Here is a 19,807-nt window from a genome sequence, read left to right as displayed (position 1 = left end):
GGCTATGGATGAATGGTGCTATCCCTGTTGCATCCCCGTCTGTACCTTTCTACTGTCCATAGCATACTATTACATCATCAGATATTCTCTTCATGTATAGAGACTGTGGATTGAACCTAGGGCCTCATGCATGCTGGGAAAACATTCTACAATTGAGCTACATCTCTGGACATTTTAGATATTCAATGTCGGTATCATGATGATAAAATACTACAAAAATCTATTCTTCTAGTATACCATGGCAAACTTTTGGTTTTCCTCAATCAATGCCTCCCTATCTCCCCAGATGGTTTACTTTTCTATGTATTTCATCTACTTAATCTTTTTGTTGTTGTTTTTGTTTTTGAGACAGGGTTTCTCTCTGTAGTCCTGGCTGCCCTGGAACTCACTCTGTAGACCAGGATGGCTTCAAACTCACAGAGATGTGTCTGCCTCTGCCTCCCAAGTGCTGGAATTAAAGGCATGCACCACCACTGCCTGGCATGACTTTAGAATTTTAGAGAGACTTTTGATATTTTAGAGAGACTGAATATTTCAGAGAAATTCTGAACTTTGAAAGAGACTTTAATGTTTTAAAGAGATTCAATTTTTATTATTTTTTTATTTTTGTTTTTGTTTTTGAGACAGGGACTCTCAATGTAGCCCTGGCTGTCCTGGAACTCACTATGTAGACCAGGCTAGCCTCAAACTCATAGAGATCCACTTGCCTCTGCCTCCTGCAAACTAGGATTAAAGACATGTGCCACCATGCATGGCAAGAGACTGAACTTTTAAAGTATTTGAATTTTTAAAGACTGGGACTTTTAAAAGTTAGAATGTTTTATATTGTGATATTAATATTAACATGCCATCTTGGGGACAAATGACAAAGGAAAGGTTCTAGTTGAATAGTGATGTGCTTGTATGTTATCAAGTTGATAAGGGGTCAATTATGCTAGCTAGTTTTATGTCAACTTGAAACAAGGTAGAGTCATTTGGGAAAAAGGAATCTCAGTTGAGAAAATTTCCCCACTAGACTGGTCTGTAGGCAAGCCTGTGGGACATTTTCTTAATTAAAGATTGATGTGGGAGGGCCCATCTCATTGGTGATGCTGTCGCCCATGCACCCAAGGGCCCTGGATGGTATGAGAAATCAGGTTGAGTATGCTAAGAGGAGCAAGCCAGCAAGCATCACTCCTCCATCACTTTTGCGTCCAGGTTCCTCTGCTTTGAGTTCCCAGCCTGACTTCCCTAGATGGACTACAAGCTGTAAGATTAAATAAACCCTTTCCTCTACAAGTTGCTTAGTAATGATGTTTATCACAGCAATAGAAAGCTAACTAAGACACCAGCATCATTTGTTGAAGAGGATATCTTTTCTCCAATGTGTATTTTTGGTGTATTTGTCAAAATTAAGGTGTCTGTAGCTGTATAGGCATCTATCTGGGTTCTTTGCTTTATTCCAATGATCTATGTGTTTAAGTGCCAGTATCATACTGTTTCTATTACCACTATTCTGTAGTTTAGACTTTTAAATCATTATTAATTGAAACTTAGAGTATTCTTCTTCTTCTCCAGGATTGCTTTGGCTATCTAGGATCTTTTGTGCTTCTCCACAATTTTCAGATTGCTTTGTCCTGTAGCTGGGGAGACGGCTTAGCTGATAAAGTGCTTGTTGAGGACTCAAGTTTAATCCCCAGCTTCCTCATAAAAAAGCTGGGCATGGCGACAGCACCTCTAATTCCAGTGCTGAGGATGTAGAAACAGGAAGATCCTGGTACTTGCTAGCCAGTCTAGAAAGTGGTGAGCTCCAGGTTCAGCGAGATGCCTGGTCTCAAAAAATAAGGTGGAGAGGAAAAAAAATCTACACACATATGAGCACACACACAAACACACAATTGCCTTTTCTATTTCTGGGAAGAATGAAATTGGAATTTTGACTGATATTTCACTGAATCTGCATACTGCTTTTGATAGGATGAACATTTTTACAATATTAATTCTTCTTATCCATGGGTATGAGAGATCTCTCCTTCTGGTATCTTCCTTAGTTTCTTTCTTCAGTGTATTAAACTTTTCATTGTAGAGATCTTTCACTTTCTTAGTTAGGTTTATTCTAAGGCATTTTATTTTGAGGAAGGATATTGTGAATGGGATTGCTTCCCGGATTATTTGCCTTTGGTATACAGAGAAGTTACTGGGGTATTTTTAATGTTAATTTTCTATCTTGCTAATTTACCAAAAATGTTTATCAGTTCTAAGAATGTTCTAGCAGAATCGTTAGGGTCTTATACCTATGGAATCATATCATCTGCAAATAAGGATAATTGGATTTCTTCCTTCCCTAGTCATATCCTTGTTATTTCTTTTCTTGTCTTACTTCTTTAGCTAGGATATCAAGTGATATATTGAATAGGAATGAAGAGAGTGGACACTTTGTCATGTTACTGATCTTAGTGGAAATCCTTTAAGTTTTTTTCTTCCACTGAACATGACATCAGCCATAGGTTTCTCATATGTACTCTCTATTATGTGTAATGGGTAGACTGGGTAGTTCTGCTTCAGATGACAGATCTGAAAACCAACTAGAACAGCTCTGTGCAGCTTTCAAGTTACCTATAGTTGATTTTATCTTTACCTGTCATTCTTGAGTCTCAGCGCAGTAATAAAAGTTAAGTAGGATATGTATTTTTTTCATGATTGTAAAAGCATAAAAGGATAAGTTCAAGCAATTAAGAACATTTTCAGGCCTTTATTATGTTTGTTCACAGATACCCTGTTGCCCAAAGCAAGCTCCATAGCTAATCCAAAGAGAAAGAATAAAAAACTACCACAGAGAAGTCAGTAATTTACATCAACATATCAAAACATCACAGTATCCCTGTTATTAACAGATCCTAGAGTCATCTAATCCATAATACCTCTGATTGAAAACATCCAAAAAGGTAAATCTTCAGAGAATTCCAGCATTTGGGATGTTGAGACGGGAACTCAAGTACAGTTCAAGGCCAGCCTGGGTTACATAGTAAGGCTCTGTCTCAAAGGAGGCTCCCTTTGAGTAGAAAGGAACAGTCACCATAACTGTCATTTAAAAAATGACATCAATGTGCATATATATATATATATAAAACTGTACAAACATTAACATATAACTGTATAAAACATATGTATATAACTGTACAAACATTAGTCCACATTAGTTTGTACAGTTAGACACACATGTGACATGTTCATGTTCATACGTGCTGTGCTGTCATCATGCTTCCCTCCCTTTTTTAGCCCTCCCTCTCTCCCTCCTCCACTAGGTCTCCCTTGCTCTAGATTCTCCTCTTCTACTTTCAAGTCACTTTTCTGTTTTGTTTCAACATATGAGAGAAAATACCCAATACTTGTCTTTTTGTGTCTGGCTCAGGATTCATGCTTTCTTCTTTCTAATTCAATGTGTCTTTATGAGTTTGTTTTTGAAAAGAAAAAAGCACTTTCTGTTGTTGCAGGGAGTTGTAGAGAAAAGCCTATGTTCTCTTCCATCCATCAACCAAAGGTTCTATTTATAATAAATAATAAATGTAAATAATTGTGAGGAAAACTCAAGCAGGGATTTGGCCTACTTCACATGTTATATACTGAAGAGTAAGAAAACTACATGTATTAAAAGAAAACAGAAGTGCACCAAGATGGCATGTATATTTAAAGAACAAATACGCCTTCACCTTCACTATGTGTTCACTGTAAGATTTATGGACAAAGCAACACTTCTACAGCACAGCCAATTAAGGAGGCAATCATATTCTCACCCAAACAGTCTGAGCCTCTGAACAGCTCAGGTGATGAGAAGCTACTTCTACTCTCTTCAGTCTTCCTTGTATATGAGTCTGTGTCTGAACAACTCAGGGGCCAACTGGAAACATCATGCTCCAAAGTCAGACCTGCAAAATAAAGTGAAACAAAAAGAGTTGAATGGAATAGAGAACAAAATTGAAATCCCAACAATGCACATCTGTAGAAATGTGCCTGTAGTTATATAGCAAGATTTTAACATTGACTTCCCACACAATTAGAAAGTCATAATAGTATGACTAATTTTGATTTAAATCTTAGATAAATAAATGCTTTGATGTTGATAAACACATTATAATCCTTTTTGACTGTTTCCCTAAGTTGTACTTTTATGGCCTACCCCTTATTCAATTCAGCTGTAATTCTAGCTCAAAAATTCAAGTTCTATATATAAGTAATTCACTAGCTAAGAAGAAAAAAAGGATGAATCCGGTTATTCCATCCAAAAAAAGGACAGACAAAAATAACACAGAATGAAAAACAGACGAATAAAAGACTGAATAGACATCCCAGAAATACTTACCTGTATGTGTACAACTGATTTTTATGAAGACATGTAAGAAGTTTAATGAAGAAAGGATTGTCTTTTAAGCAAATTGTGTTAGAATAACTCCATATGCATATGTAAAACCAAAACAAAGGTTGGGTGTGTGACTTTGTGGTAGAATACTTGCCAGCATGTGTGAATCCCTGGGCTCAATCCCTATCACAAAAAAAGCCCTTCATCCCCAAAAACAAAACAAAACTTGAGCTGAAGAGATGGCTCGGCAGTTAAGAACACTTGCTTTTCTTGCAGATGACCTGGATTTGGTCCTAGCACCTGTACAGAAACTTACAAGCATCTGTAACTCCATTTCCAAGGAATCTGAGACATTTTCCTGGCCTCCTTGAGTACCAGGCACACATGTGGTACATATACATACATGTAGACACATTCACACACATACAAATAAATAAAAAAAAAACCTTAAAATGTATACCATACTCGAATAAACTAACACTAAGGTAGGCATGTTGGCACATGCTTCATGAAGTAGGGTTATAGTTCTACCTACTCAGGAGGCTAAGGCAGGGAATCTATCCGGGCTATAGAATTTAAGGCCAGCCTGGGCAACTTAGTGAGACATTTCCTTAAAATAAGAAGTATAAAAGACATCTGAGGGGAAGACAATGCAAAAGTGACAAGGCCACATAGAAAGCCAATCCTTAGAGAAACTCAGACTGCTCTGTCAGCAACAACAGAACAATTTAGCACTATTACACACACACACACACACACACACACACACACACACACACACACACACACACCCCTACCCTGAGAACCATGTGAACACAGGAGCCGACCTGGATACAAACTTGGGGACACAAACACACTTAGGCAAAGACTACACACAATCCACTGGTGGAAAGGTGAGCTCAGATACTATCCAGTTGCAAAGGCTAATACAAGCACACATAGTATACAACCCTTATAGCTTGTCCTCATTCCTATTTTACTTCCCTCTCCCCACTTCCACCATTTTTTTTTTTTAATTTGAGACAGGCTCTTACTATGCGGCCCTGGCTGTCTTGGAACTCACTATGTAGACTAGTCTGTCCTGAAACTCAATGATCCTACCTCTGCCTCCTGAGCGCTGGGATTAAAGGTGTGTTCTACCATGTGTGGCTTCTTTTTACTTTTTATTATTAATAAGTTTAACTTTAATAATCTTTAAATTATTTGCTTATTTTTTCAGTCTCCTAGCTTCTTAGTGAGAATGTAGGCAAAGTATCCAATTGCTTTTTGTTACATTTTAGTATATGGTTTGTTGTCAAATCATTTTTTCTGTTACAGTTGTCTGCTTCTCAATGATAGTGGGGAATCGTGAGCCTAGGAAAAGACTACCCACGAAGAAGAAGATCCACATGAAACAGAACAATGAATATGGAAAAAACAAACAAAACAAAACAACAAAAAAAAGACACCCAACAACACTGGAAAGACTCATCCATTGTGTCAGATACACAAACAACACAGAACACATACAAAATGAACAAGCCAATACAGCACCTTCAAAAGCTCACAACTCTTCAGTAACTAAAATCGGAGATAGTGAACTAGGCAAAAAAATAAACAAATAACTCAAAAGCCTACTTTTAAAATGTTTAACAACTTCAAAGAGTATTCACGAAGTATTCAACGACTAGATGATGAAGCAGTCAGGGCCTAGATAAGAAAGCCAGCAACAAGAGTGAGAGACTCACTAACATGACAGAGAAACTCAGCAAGGAAACAGAAATTCTGAAGAAAAACACAACAGAAACACTGCAAATTAAAGAGTTCATGCATTACATTAAAAACACAGTGAAAAGCATCATCAATAGACTAGATCAAGCATAAGAAAGAATATCAGGTATCAAAGATGAGGTTGAGGATATACTACTATACTCAGAGAAAGAAAAACATAAGGGTGTCTGTAAACACCCAAGAATTCTGAGACATGATCAAGCAAGACACCAAATCTAAAAATCCAGGAAGCAGAAGGGTAGGAACTGAGATAATAGCCAAAGACAGAAAACTACCGAAATCACAGTAAGATTATTGTAAAACTAGTCACTTTGGAACTTCAGTGCTGGCCAGCCAACTTACAAGCATGCCTCTTTCCCAAGCCACAATCCTGTCACTGCTAGCCCAATCCATTTAGGGTCTCTTCCCTGCTACAAGACAAGGAAGCATGAGACAGAGCTGTTCTTCACAGGACTTTAGCCAACAAGTATGAAGTGGTAGTTGCTTCCTCTGCTCTTCAGACAGTCGACACAGCAGAAAAGCCAAATGACTCTTTATGATACTCCTCTTTGCCACAACATTCCTCTAGGAGTTCCTGAAGTTCTGCTTCAGGAAACCCATTTTGCTCATATTCCTTAATGGCATCATAAGCATCTGCAGCAAGTGGAATCATAAAAAAGGCTAGGGGTAGGAGCTATAAGTACAGACAGCCAAACAATCACACTGAGATGTTCTGATGGATCTGAGCAAAGGCTGGAGAAGGCTAGCCAGTACCACACACATGCTGCATTTTTTTCTTTACCAAAAGATTTAGAAACACGTTTTATAACTTACATTAATAACAATGGCTCTTGTACACAGCATATGAGAAGTCAAGAAAATCCCAATAAAAATGCATCAAACAGCAGGACATACTAAAGTGTTTTCTCAATGAATCTAGATACTTTCAAGTCTTTATATTTCTAGATGTTGGCACTAATGTCAAAATTGATTTTGATTTTGCCTCTGTGAACTTTCTTGTCAAAGGAATCAATCATATTATGAAAGACCTAACAATCTGGTGACTCATGGGAAGAAATTATCTATAGGTCAGTGTCTTTGAGGTAAAACTTTCTATTTGTAGGAGACAATAAAATTCCAGTCTGAAGAATGAATGAGCCCAGTAATGAAGGTGCATTGAGAAGTCTAAGTAAGAGCAGCCTATGTCACCATCACTGTCAATTATTCAGGGTCTCATTAGAAGAAAACATGGGCCCTTTCTTTTAGTGCTGCTTATAGGTTTTAAGCCAATTCTATTGTCTTAATTTTGACAATAATCATCACCAGGGAAATTTTCATTAGATGGTGATACTGGTTGAAAGATACTGTCATTAAGTGTCTTCTTGAGTATGTATAATGCACATGTGTAGACTCATGTTTTATGTTAACTTGACACATGCTAAAGTCATCACAGAAAAGGGAGCTCAATTGAGAAACTGCCCCCATAAGATTGGCCTGTAGCCATCTCTCCACGCCTAGCATTGAGTTGGCTGACTATTGAGGGCCTCTCCGCACCGGGTCCTTTGAAGGGGTCGAGGCTTTTATTTGTGGTGACCAGTTGGAAAGATGTTTAAGAATAATCATCATGACCACAAGCAAAAAGTGGAAGCCATGATTAAGAACATTAATACAATTTCTTTGGAGATGAAGAAGATGAAAGAACTCTCCCATATCCTGCTGTGTGACCTAAATCTCCATTTTGGTCAGCCCAAGAAGACTGAGGACCCCAAGGAAGCAGAAACAAGCCACCCATTTGAAGAGCCTGAGATACCAGATGTAGCCCTTGCTTCTATCAGTTTATCTGACTGAATTTTTTTGTATTTGTTTTAAATTTCTGGTTTCATTGACTTAAAAATCTGGAAGAACTAAGTTTATTAGTATAACTTAAAACAATATAAAATTATAAATGAGAAAAAAAAAAAAAAAGATTGGCCTGTAGGCATTTCCTTAATTAGTGACTGATGTGTGAGGGCCCAGCCCATTGTGGGTGGGGCCATTCCTGGGCTGATAGTCCTGAGTTCTATAAGAAAACAGGCTGAGCAAGCCATGGGGAGTAAGCCAGTAAGCAGCACTCCTCCATGGCCTCTGCATCAGCTCCATCCTCCAGGATTTCATTTAAGTTCCTGTCCTGACTTCCTTCAATGATGAACAGTGATGGAAAGCATACTCCTAATAAGTCCTTTCCTCTCCCAACTTGCTTTTGTCATGGTGTTTTATCACAGCAATAGTAACTCTAACTAGGGCAGTCATCTTCATCTACACCAGCATATTCTCTCACAAGCCAAGTATTTAAAAGCAACAGTATTCTCTTCTTTGAAAGCAACCACCACTGATTAAACCAACTTCAACAAGTGATGTGGTGACTACAGCTATTTTGAAAATCTACAAACCCAGTTTCCATAGAATCTGGTATCTGGCTTGATACTTTTCACAAGGGTTCAAGAAGCAAATATGCCAGGCGGTCGTGGCACACGCCTTTAATCCCAGCACTCGGGAGGCAGAGACAGGTGGATCTCTGTGAGTTCGAGGCCAGCTTGGGCTACCAAGTGAGTTCCAGGAAAGGCACAAAGCTACACAGAGAAACCCTGTCTCGAAAAACCAAAAACAAAAAAAAAAAAAAGAAGCAAAACTTGATATTTTCTCTTAAATTCTCTCATCTCAGAATCAAGAGGCACCACTGCATTTCTATGTCACCCCGAGCCCACTAGTGCCAAAACTTGGTTCCACACTAGCAGGTCCACCCCTCAAGGCATGATTCAGCTCCAAGTTGCAGGAAGATGATTCTATCCACATGTCAGCTGCACCTGCCTCTGTCCTGAGCTTACTTGCTCTGGTCCTGGTGTCCAGCAGTGTGCCCTACCATGACTCTTTCAGCTCTGGGTGCTAGGAAGGCCTGCAGGAAGACCTTTGTACATACTGTTTCTTTTGTATGGATTTCTCTTTACCATCTTTTTGCATAGCTGATTTCTATTCACCTTCAGATCTCAATTCAATTGCCACCCTAACATGGAAGCATTTCCTAATATTTCTAGCTAGGCATAATTAATTACATTCAAGTCATTCTCTTTTGTAATGTGCCACAACTATAACTTCCCATTTACTGATGTAAACATGTCAGCATGGAGAATGAGGTACAGAACACAGTCAGAAGGATTCATGCTAGACTAGGGGAGAGACATCTTCTCTTCCACTGAAATAAGAAGTCAAGAGATACAAAAGAGTGCATATGCTTGGAGAAAAGACAAAGAGCTGTTATCTGTTAGTCTTACCTGAAACGAGTTCACTGCTGGATGAACAGCTGTCAATCTCGAAGTCATGAGTCACTGACTCCTATGTGGAATAAGAATGAAAGGTATGGCACAAATTGTGAGATGGCTATTTTAATTTGACTTTTTGATATTTGATTTGTTTTGAAAAATGAGTGTATCAGAATATTGAGCACAGATATCTGCTATTTAATATTAAATCCAAAAATAAATATTAAATTACTATGAATAAACATGTGGAACTAGCAATAATCAACTCACTATTATGAGATAAAATAGTAAAGAGAAGGTGAATATTTTTCTGAAAGAAGGACTTTTCCTCCACCTTTAAATAAAGAGCAAAATAAATCAGAAGAAAAAAATGATATAGAAGTCTAAAATAATAAAATTAAAGACTCATAAGTCAATGAAAATATTTGCTATGTGTGTAAAACTATCTTCAGTATATAATGAACAGATATTTCACAGCAGAAGAAACACAAATGGACAATAATGAGAAAAAAGTACAACTTCATTAGCATTCAAAGAAATGGAAAATAAAATAGCATGCAGCTTTTCATTTCTCTTCATTTTGAGTTAGAGTGTGCCAGTTTGCCAACATGAATCACAAAGTGTCAAACACATCCACCCTCTGGCCTACTGCAAAGTATTTGTCTTAAGTAGCAACCTAAAATGCACACACAATCCTGTAGAAGTATGTCTATCAATACCCACAAAAGCAAGACCTTGGAAATTCGGTCTCCCAATCTCCAGAAAATAGTCATACACATTTTAGTATATCTATTAGATAAAACACTATGAAGACACTATAATATTATAAATACTTTAAGACTACTTAATAACATGGTAATACGTAAGTCATAAAATGTTTTTAAAGCACAGAAAAAATATACAGCAATTTGAAGAAAGTTTTATATACTATTTTGAATATTTAAATTATCTCCACCAAATATTTAACCACATACTGTGAAAACATGATGTAAAAAAATCATTTTTTAAATGTCGTAAGTGAAAGTGCCATCTCCTAAACACAGGCCTGGTGGCTGAGGCAGAAGGATGGTGAGCTTAAAGCTAGGTTCGGCTACGGAGTGAGGTAGTGTCTCAAAAAGTTAGATTATAATACAAGAATATTAGAATGTGCTGTTGCATACTGAATCCTTAATGATCAATCATGTTTCTAGTTGCTAATGGACAAAGTCAAGTGGAAAATAGGAAAACGACTTTATACATTTGAATACACAAAATAGAACGTTCATAAGTAACATGTCCCCAGTCCTCACTAAGAGATATGAAAAACATGGAAGTACAAAATTATGAACCTACTTAAGTAAGAAGCCCAAGGGCTCCCTAGGCAAAGACACATATAACAATGTAATAAAAATACTAGAAACTATTAGATATCTATGAACAAAGACGACTTCATTCTTTTATCCGGAGGTGCGTCTACTGCCTGTCTCTACCCTCCGTGTATGTAAGAAGCAGAGGAGGAACATACATACACTCAACGGAGCTTTCTTCTCATCTGCGGTCTCTTTGCCAGGGCTATCATTTTCTTGCAGGCTTTCCGCTCCTGTAACACTTAACTGACTGCAAAGAAACAGAACAGTTTGGTTTACAGCATCCGGATTTGACTATGTCTTTCTGTAGTTTAAAATCTGAAAGCTCCTTTAAGGAGGTCTTGGAAAACTGACTAGGAGATTTGCACCAAAAGCTGAATGATGCTACAATTGCTTTCCTTACAGGTTTTGTTTCACTTTTAAGTAACCCGGCAAGCCTTCCATTAATGAAACGAATCTGTCTGGGCTAGGGGCTGTAGCTCAGTTGGTAGAGGGCCTCAAACCGAAGCATAATGACACAAATCTGTAATCCCAGATTTGGGAAATCTGTTAAGGTCAATCTCTGCTACATGGGGAATTTGAGGCCAGGCTGGGCTACATGAGATTCCCGTCATTCATAAATATATATGTGTGTGCTATCTGTAAATGCATATATAACATAACACACACATACATGTCAGAAAAAGACACATACGAGAATGTGTGCGCACCCCACCCCCACCCCCCAAATTTCTGGGTCTGTGTTTTCAGAGCAGAACCAGAGCATTCATTTTCTCCTTTGATTCCTCGAATGAGAGGCTACTAAGCAGAAGCAAAACTCAAAACCCGTCAATGCCAAGTTGCTCAGGGCTGTTATCCCAGGCGACCCACCTCGGCAGCTGTGAGCTGCTGCCTCTGGGCCTGTTCAATTCCTCTTTCTCAGCAATCTTCCGCAATCCCTTCAGACCTGCGAGAGGGTGCCACGTTTCAGGGGAGCTGCTCGTGCCCCCACTCAACCCCGGCCGAGGCCCACCCGCCACCCAGGCCTGCTGATTCGACCTGGCGGCGGCGCCTCTGTCCTCCCAGGGAGGGCTAGGTCCGGCTTCGGGGTGAGGTTGAGCCTCTCACCAGCCCTCTTCTTGCGGGGATAGACCCGTCGAGGCCACATGACCACTCCACCCAAGCCGGAGGGCCCCACACGCCCCATCTTGTCCATCGCCTTCTTGAGGAGCTGGCCAGCCACAGAGCGACGCCCTGCCCTAGCCGCCCCGCCTCAGTACTACTTTTTATAGTCGCAAAGGCTTCTGGGAAGATGGTGGACAGCTCCGGCTACGCCCTATTGAGGGCAAAGCCAAGCCTGGGCTATGAGGATTGCCTCTGGACTCAAGCTCCTTAAATTTTAAATGCACACACGCGCGCACACACACACACACACACACACACACGCACACGCACACGCACACGCACACGCACACGCACACGCGCACACACGCACGTGTACCTGCATCCAGCAGGTCATTGCTTTTAGTCAGAATGACCCAGCACCTGTTACTCACGCCTTGCTGTTCTGAGCACTGCATGGGACACTAGCTATGGAGTTTTTGGGTCTCTGAGCTCAGGGAATGAGGATGGGAGCCTAGCCTTACTCAGTGCAGGAAGACAAGGGGCAGATTTGTTAGAGATAGCTCCATCTGATAAGCATATTGAGCATGTGGCAACCATCTTTTATTCCTTTAAAAAAAAATGCAGTATTTGACATTGCTGAAATGGAGTCTGTAGAGATGACATTAGGAAGAGCTTGAAGGCTTTTCTGTGACTCCTCAATGTTGTGCATGTGTGTGGAGGTCAGAGGACTTTCTTAACCTCCACTGTTTTGGTTATGTTTGGAGATTCAGTCTGTTAGTGAACCTGGAGCTCGCTGATTTGACTAGACTGCCCAGCCGGCATGCTCCAGGCGTCTTTGTGTCTCTACCTCTCCAGCAAGGTGCTTACAGATGCACACTGCCCTGTCAGCTTTTTAAAGTAGGTGCAGGGGATCTGAACTTAGGTCCTCATGCTTGGGTTGAAAGCACTTTACCAGCTGGGCCATCTCTCATCCTGAGACTCCAATAGTATGTATGTGAATACAAACAGAATTTTCACAATAAAATTACACTGAATTTTACAATTGAAAATCGGCTCATGGAAACATTTATGGCAGTCTATTACTCATCAAAATGTAACTTTGTAAAGAGCAGTGGGATCTTTATGGGCATTCTTGCCTGCTTAGATATATTGGTGGTTTGAGTATTGGCTGAATACCTTAACAACAGGTCCTTCAGTCAGGGGTCTCACAGTCATGCTGCAATCTGAGCAGTAATCACAGTTCACCATTCTTTCCTGAGTCACACCTGTAACGTACAATCAGATACCAAGTCTCTTGGCTCCTCTCATTGCTTTGGGGGACTTTTGTGAAAATGACTATCAACCCACTGCAGTTCTTAAATGATTTGTGGGAGCCCTGGAACTTGGGAGCAACTAGATCTGGAAATGTAAAAAACACTGAAAGCAAAACCAGTTTAAATCAGAAGTCTGTCTGCGCTTTGGTGATCCTGTTCCCTAAATGGTTTCTGTTTGTTTGAGACAGGGTTGGTTATCCGGGGCACACCTGGAACTCGTAGGTCACCTGCCTCTACCTCCTCAGTGCTGGGATTAAAGGCATGCACCACCATGCCCAGATCCCTAAGGGTTATTTTTTCCTCCAAATACAGTTTCATATAAGCCCAGGCTAGTATCTAATTGCTGTGTAGCCAAGAATTACCATAAAGTTCTGATCTTCCTGGATCTACCTCCTAAGTGCTGGAATGACTGGCAGGTGCCCTCATGCCTAGTTATATATGGTGCCTGGAATCAAACACAAGGCCTAGTGCATGCTAGACAAGCACTCTACTGAGATAGTGACCCATTTCCCCTACCCCAATGAAAGCATTCACCCATGTGCCAACAAGAAAAGACTTTTAGGAACTAGGACCAATGAGATGCCTTAACAGGTAAAAGCACTTGTCTTGGGGTCTGGAGAAACGGTTCAGTGGCTAAGAGTGCTTCCTGATATTGCAGAAGACCTGGAGTTCACTTCCCAGCACTCACATGGAGGATTAGAGTAATCTATATCTCTAATTCCAGGAGATCTAATACCTTCTTTTGGCTCCCGTGGGACACGTACATACACACAGAACTCTCATACGCATGAAATTTTAAAAAATCCTTTAAAAGCACTTTTCATGCAAAATTGACAACTTAATTTCATCCCCAGAACCCACGGTAGAAGAAAAAAAACAATTCATAAAAGGTGTTCTCTGGGGGCTGGAGAGGTGGCTCAATGGTTATGAGCTCTGGCTGCTCTTGCAGAGGACCCAGGTTCAATTCCCAGCAACCATATGGATGCTCATAAATATCTATCACTCCAGTCCTGGGAGGTTCCATGCCCTCTTCTGGCTTCCCTGGGCACCAGACATTCATATACAAAATGAAAATAGTTTGTTGTTTTTTTTTAATTACCCTCTTACCTTCACATGCATCTAGGCACCTAGGCACCACAATCACACACTTTGCAGCTGAAGAAATCATGTCCTAGGAAAACTCATGAAGGCAGGTGGTTGGCACAGGTTGCATAGCTGCCTGAGCGTTTGTCTAGCAAGCTGGTCCTGCTTTCATCCCTCCTAATGGGAAGGGGAAGAGGCAAGAGGAGTAAGGAGAGGTGCTTGAGCCCTTAGCGGTAAAGGGAAGGGAAAAGACGAGACAGGATGGTCTGTTTATAGCTTCACCTAGAATCACCCTATAAAAAGAAAGAGAAGCACTGGAGAAATGGGCTGCTGGATAAGAACTCTGGTTGCTCTTCCGGAAGATCAGGGTTTGCTTCGAAGCACACTGCTGTAACTCCAGTTCCAGAGGATCTGACGCCCTCTTTTGGCTTCCTTGGGCACTGCACACAGGTGGTGCACAGACTTACACCGGAATAATATGAGACATCAAAATATCAAATAATCCAATTAAAAAGTGGGGTGCAGATCTAAACAGAGAATTCTCAACAGAAGAATCTCAAATGGCCAAAAGACATTTAAGGATGGTTCAACACCCTTGGCCATTAGAGAAATGCAAATCAAACTGACTCTGAGATACCATCTTCCACCTGTCAGAATGGCTAAGATCAAAAACACATAAGATGACAGCTTATGTTGGAGAGGATTTGGAGAAAGGGAAACACTCTTCCATCCCTGGTGGGAATGTAATCTTGTACAGCCACTCTATAAATCAGTATGGCAGTATCTCAGAAAATTGAGAATCAACCTACCTCAAGACCCAGCAATACCACTCTTGGGCATATACACAAAAGATGCTAAGCACACCACAAGGACATAGGCTCAGCTATGTTCAGACCAGCATTATTCATGAAATAAAATAATTTGGGGGGAGGGGTTTCAAGACAAAGTTTCTCTGTGTTGTTTTGGTGCCTGTCCTGGATCTCGTTCTGTAGACCAGACTGGCCCCGAACTCACAGAGATCCACCTGGCTCTGGGATTAAAGGTGTGCACCACCACTGCCTGGCTGAAATAAAATAATTTTTAAGGGAAAAGAATCAAGTGTCCCACAACAAAGTGAGGTAGGCAGAGGCATCTCAATTCAGTCATCTCTCTCTCTCTCTCTTCTCCACCCCCAAATACAAACAGCCTGTGCAAGTATTCACAAATGAGGCTTAATTTGAACTTCTTCCACTTGCCCATTTTACTGTTCCCACCATAGACCCGGAGCACTGGCCATGTTCAAGTTCAACATATGATGAGTCAGACCAGATTTGAAAAGTCAGAGACATGAACTTCCATGGGGAAACAAGTTTCAAATGTTGATGAGGTTTTGTTTTTTTTTTTTTTAAACAAACAGTCTGTGGGATTTGGAATCCTTGAAATCCAAAGAAAATCTTATGGAATAATCTCTTTGGTTTGTGTGTGTGTGTGTGTGTGTGTGTGTGTGTGTGTGTGTGTGTGTGTGTTTATTTGAGAGGCTTTGCTTACAGTGACATCCATGGGTGTCAGGGATCTAAATGAAAGCTAGTTTAGACATGCTTAGATTACAAGAATGGAAGAAATAACAAAGATAAATAAAATATAGCTTCAGATATTGCAGTCATAATTCAGTGAAACATACAAAGAATGGCCAAGGGGATTTCCCTTTAACAGACATTTCTTGAGCAGCTACTGGAGGCTACACTTTTTGCACTGAAACTAAAACCCAAAGCAACTGTCTCTGTGGGGATGTGGCAAAGAGACCATCAATCAATGAATCACTTGGGAAGCTTTTAAGCTCGGAGCTTACTTTTGCTTTGTTTTGTTTAAATATTAATATGCCTATGCCTGGGTGAGTTTTATTTGTACCGTGTACATGCAGGAAAGTGTGGAGGCCAGAACAGGGCATCAGATCCCCTGGAACTGGAGTGATGAGCACTGGAATTGTGAGCCATGATATGGGTACTAGGAACCAACTCCCAGCCCTCTGTAAGAATACTAAGTACTCTTAACCACTCAGCTATCTCTCCAGTTCTAAAACTGAGTTTTCAAAGGAAAATGGCAGAAGTTGGGGGTGGCGGAGAGATTTTTTAAAAAAAAGGGCAAGGCATAGAGGCAGAGGGAGAGTCATTGGTGTGACTGGAGCTGAGGCTCCATGAGGAAGTGCCAGAGGACACACTAGTCTTTGTGTACTGAAGCAGGGAGTCGGAACTTCATTCAAAGAAACAATGAGAAGGGAATGTCGTGACCAGATATTTTCAATGTAGGAAGACGTCATGAAGAAAACTGGGAAAGTGGAGTGGGACCATGAAGACTGTTTTAAGAAAGCACTGTACTATTTCAAACCAACAACAAGGGTGGCTTAAACAATACAGATAGCTGTGAGCCTGGAGAGGAGCAGATAAGAGCAAATACTCGAAGGCAGAATCTGCACAAACTGGACGTGCACCATTTTAAGAAACTCTATCTTTTGCCAGCTGGTGGTGGCGGCAGTGGTGGTGGTGGTGGTGGTGGTGGCGGCGGCGGCGGCGGCAGCAGCAGCAGCAGCTGCATGCGCACACCTTTAATCCCAGCACTTGGGAGGCAAAGGCAGGTGGACCTTTGAGTTCAAGGTTAGCCTGGTCTACAGCCAGCACTACACAAAGAAACCCTGTCTCAAGGAAGGAAGGAAGGAAGGAAGGAAGAAAGAAAGAAAGAAAGGAAGGAAGGAAGGAAGGAAGGAAGGAAGGAAGGAAGGAAGGAAGGAAGGAAGGATATCTTTCTTTTAGTTTATGGGTTGGTTAGATGACATTGAGGAAATATTAAAGGCCATCTTCATGATGGAAAATTTTGAAGAGTTATTTGTTCTTTGGAAGACTGAAAATTATTTAAATCCAGGACATGGTTGATAATAGCAAGGGTTCCAGCAAAGGCCTGCACAAAGGAAAGCCTCTGGGTGCACCTAAGCTGTCCATAATTAATCATGTCTCACTACTTAAAGTTTGGGAAAACTTACAGGTGATGCAGAATATGCTGATGCAAAAGCTTCATGCTTGGGTACCAAACACACCATATTGATGATTATCAAACACATTCTCATGAGGGAATTACATCATAGAAGCATATAACAGAGAAAGAAATTATAAACAATTTTGAGAAATAAAAAAAACTTTATTTTTACAAAAGTTTTCATAAGTGCATTTTGTATTTGATGTTCATGCTGTTATAACAAAGCAAACTAAAATATAATTACAGTTAAGGTACATCTATGCATATTTAAAAAGTAATATTTTAATTCCTTGATTTTCAAAAATTGAAAGTAGAATACGCAATTCTTCAAAAATAGCCATTTCCCCCTCCCCATGCAATCATTGCAATGATTTAACAAGGAAAAGTAAACTGAGCGGGCAGATGAATGCTTAACTGGCATTATTACCTCCTGAAACCCTTTGTGTTTGGGACTAAATTTAGAAACGCTTGCTTACATTTTCAAATATACATCACCTCTGCAGTACAACTATTAATGTGTTCTCAATGAAGAGATTCTCATTCGGGGAACTGGTCCTCATGGATGCTGCTCTCATTCTCACGGGATTATTTGTAGATTCACAGGCAGAATTATGCAGCATACTTAAGAGAGAGCCTAAGACTGTCAGGATCCTTTTTATCATTGTAGTGTTTTCTTAAAATTAAAACTGTCAAGAAAATACAGCCAACTTATAATTTATCAGTTTTACATATGATTATTCATTCTTTTGTCCTGAGATATTAAGCAATTTTGTAAGTAGTTTATCTTCATGCAAAAAATATAATTTTCCATTCTTTACATTCATTTTCTAGTATTTTGCATTTAAAATAACTACATCACACTTGTGCTTAATACATGTGAAACATACAGAACAATTCGTTTATTATGGCAGAACAATTAATGATCATTGGTTCTCTCATGGGCAATACAATCAAATTTTAAGTGCTGATTTCAAATTGCTAAAACATTACCTGGCTGTAAAACTCTCAATGGAGACTTTTGGGGTCCCCCTCCTCAGGCTTGTGAGGAAGACAGGGTGTGGCTACTCCTTGAACCTCTGAGTTTGAGATCCTAATACATGGAGCTAGGCCTGCATACCACACCCTACTAGTCTCCTCTACCATCTCGAGGGGATGTCTCAATACTATGTATAAAGACATATTTTGTGGCTAATGGGGGCAATGTATATATTTGTTTTGTAGTGTTTGCCCAAACTGGGTTGATTCATAAAAAAAAAAAATGTGAGAATCAGTAACACATTTGAGTGACAAGTAGATACAAATGCCAAACATTTAAGAACATATTTATGATTAAGGAATCAAGTCTCTGCGACCTCCAGACTTTAAACAGTATATGGTGCCCGTTGGGATTATGACAAGTCTTAAGCACTTAGCTTTTTTCCTATATTGGTCAAAGAGAAACACAAACTTAATTTTCATCACCTGAGATAAGATTGGGAAATATGAAGCAAGAAGGATTTTTCCACTGATGACATGCTGTTTCATTTCTTTCTTGTTACAAACTTTAGTGTTTCACAGAGGAGCAAGAGGGCATACAATGCATTTAAGGCCCGCCGTTGACTTTCTAAGCATATCTGCACCCTCCCATGGGGTGTGATAGTTCCCACACAGATTGGGACATTCAATAGAAATGCACAATCTTTTGAGGGACAAGCAATAAACAAAGGTTGTCCATATTTAATCACATCTAACTACAATGAAGAATAAATAGAATACGGATAAATCATTTGCTTAAATTGCACTGTTCAAAAATTCTGTTGGAATCAAAGTCAGCTATGAGATTTTAGTCAAGTAGGACAATGGAAAACAGCTTCTTTTATTTGTAATGCAGAACTGCTTGCCCTTAAAATAATATGAGTATCTAATTCAGGTAATGACCTTCAATTTTAATTATCAAATATGTATTAAGTATCTAAAAAGCCAGTGCTTCCGACATGTGGCTTTGGATGTGTTATTTGTCTAGTCAGAAATGTCTTCCAAATTTAATGCACACTGGGAGTGGAGCTCAGTGGGACAGCACTTGCCTATCATGTGTGAGGCCCTGGTTTTGATCCTCCACCCTGTGAAACAAATTAATGTGAACAGAACCCTCATTTATTCAAAGTCAAATTTATAAGTGCAACAATGAGTCTTCAGAGAGATTATGCCCAAGGAATGTACCTGAATAATAAAAAAAAAAGTACCCGAATAACTACATCAATTGAAGCTGAGGTCAAGACTCAGCATGATTGAAACACGTGTATGATCAATGATGTAGATCATCCAACAGGCCTGCATGATGATGCAGGTTCTAACTGACAACATTCACCTACAAACAGGTTGGGACCATCCAACAGGCCTGCATGATGATACAAGTTCTAACTGACAACATTCACTTACAAACCAAGTTGGATTTCCTCCAGGGCAAAGGAGTTCTTGTCCTGCCACACTGATCACATATGTATTTGGAAAGGTCATGTGAACTGCATGAGTTCTCCATATACTTTCATTCAGAGTCCTGTTCCAACAGAAGGGAAAGACTTCCCTAGGGACCTT

The 19,807-nt window shown here is 39.9% G+C and overlaps 2 protein-coding genes across 2 annotated transcripts in view; one reads left to right on the top strand and one right to left on the bottom strand.

The window, feature by feature from the left end:
• Meikin (meiotic kinetochore factor) overlaps nucleotides 1-12,031 on the bottom strand; it is a 47,293-nt gene extending 35,262 nt beyond the window's left edge. Inside the window, exons 1-5 of the mRNA XM_059270562.1 lie at nucleotides 11,766-12,031; nucleotides 11,598-11,673; nucleotides 10,890-10,977; nucleotides 9,394-9,454; nucleotides 3,774-3,905 (exon numbers count right to left, since the gene is read on the bottom strand). Coding sequence (XP_059126545.1) covers nucleotides 3,774-3,905; nucleotides 9,394-9,454; nucleotides 10,890-10,977; nucleotides 11,598-11,673; nucleotides 11,766-11,922 — 514 coding nt within the window. The 5' untranslated portion in view covers nucleotides 11,923-12,031. The remainder of the gene's footprint in view (nucleotides 1-3,773; nucleotides 3,906-9,393; nucleotides 9,455-10,889; nucleotides 10,978-11,597; nucleotides 11,674-11,765) is intronic.
• Nucleotides 7,591-7,993, top strand: C8AH5orf58 (chromosome 8a C5orf58 homolog). Its single transcript, XM_059270564.1, has one exon. The coding sequence runs from the start codon at nucleotides 7,691-7,693 to the stop codon at nucleotides 7,931-7,933; it is 243 nt and encodes an 80-aa protein (XP_059126547.1). The 5' UTR covers nucleotides 7,591-7,690; the 3' UTR covers nucleotides 7,934-7,993.
• Nucleotides 12,032-19,807: the final 7,776 nt, after the last annotated feature.

Source organism: Peromyscus eremicus, chromosome 8a (assembly GCF_949786415.1).
Source record: "Peromyscus eremicus chromosome 8a, PerEre_H2_v1, whole genome shotgun sequence".
Lineage (NCBI taxonomy): Eukaryota > Metazoa > Chordata > Mammalia > Rodentia > Cricetidae > Peromyscus > Peromyscus eremicus.
This window is presented reverse-complemented; position numbering and strand designations above follow the sequence as displayed.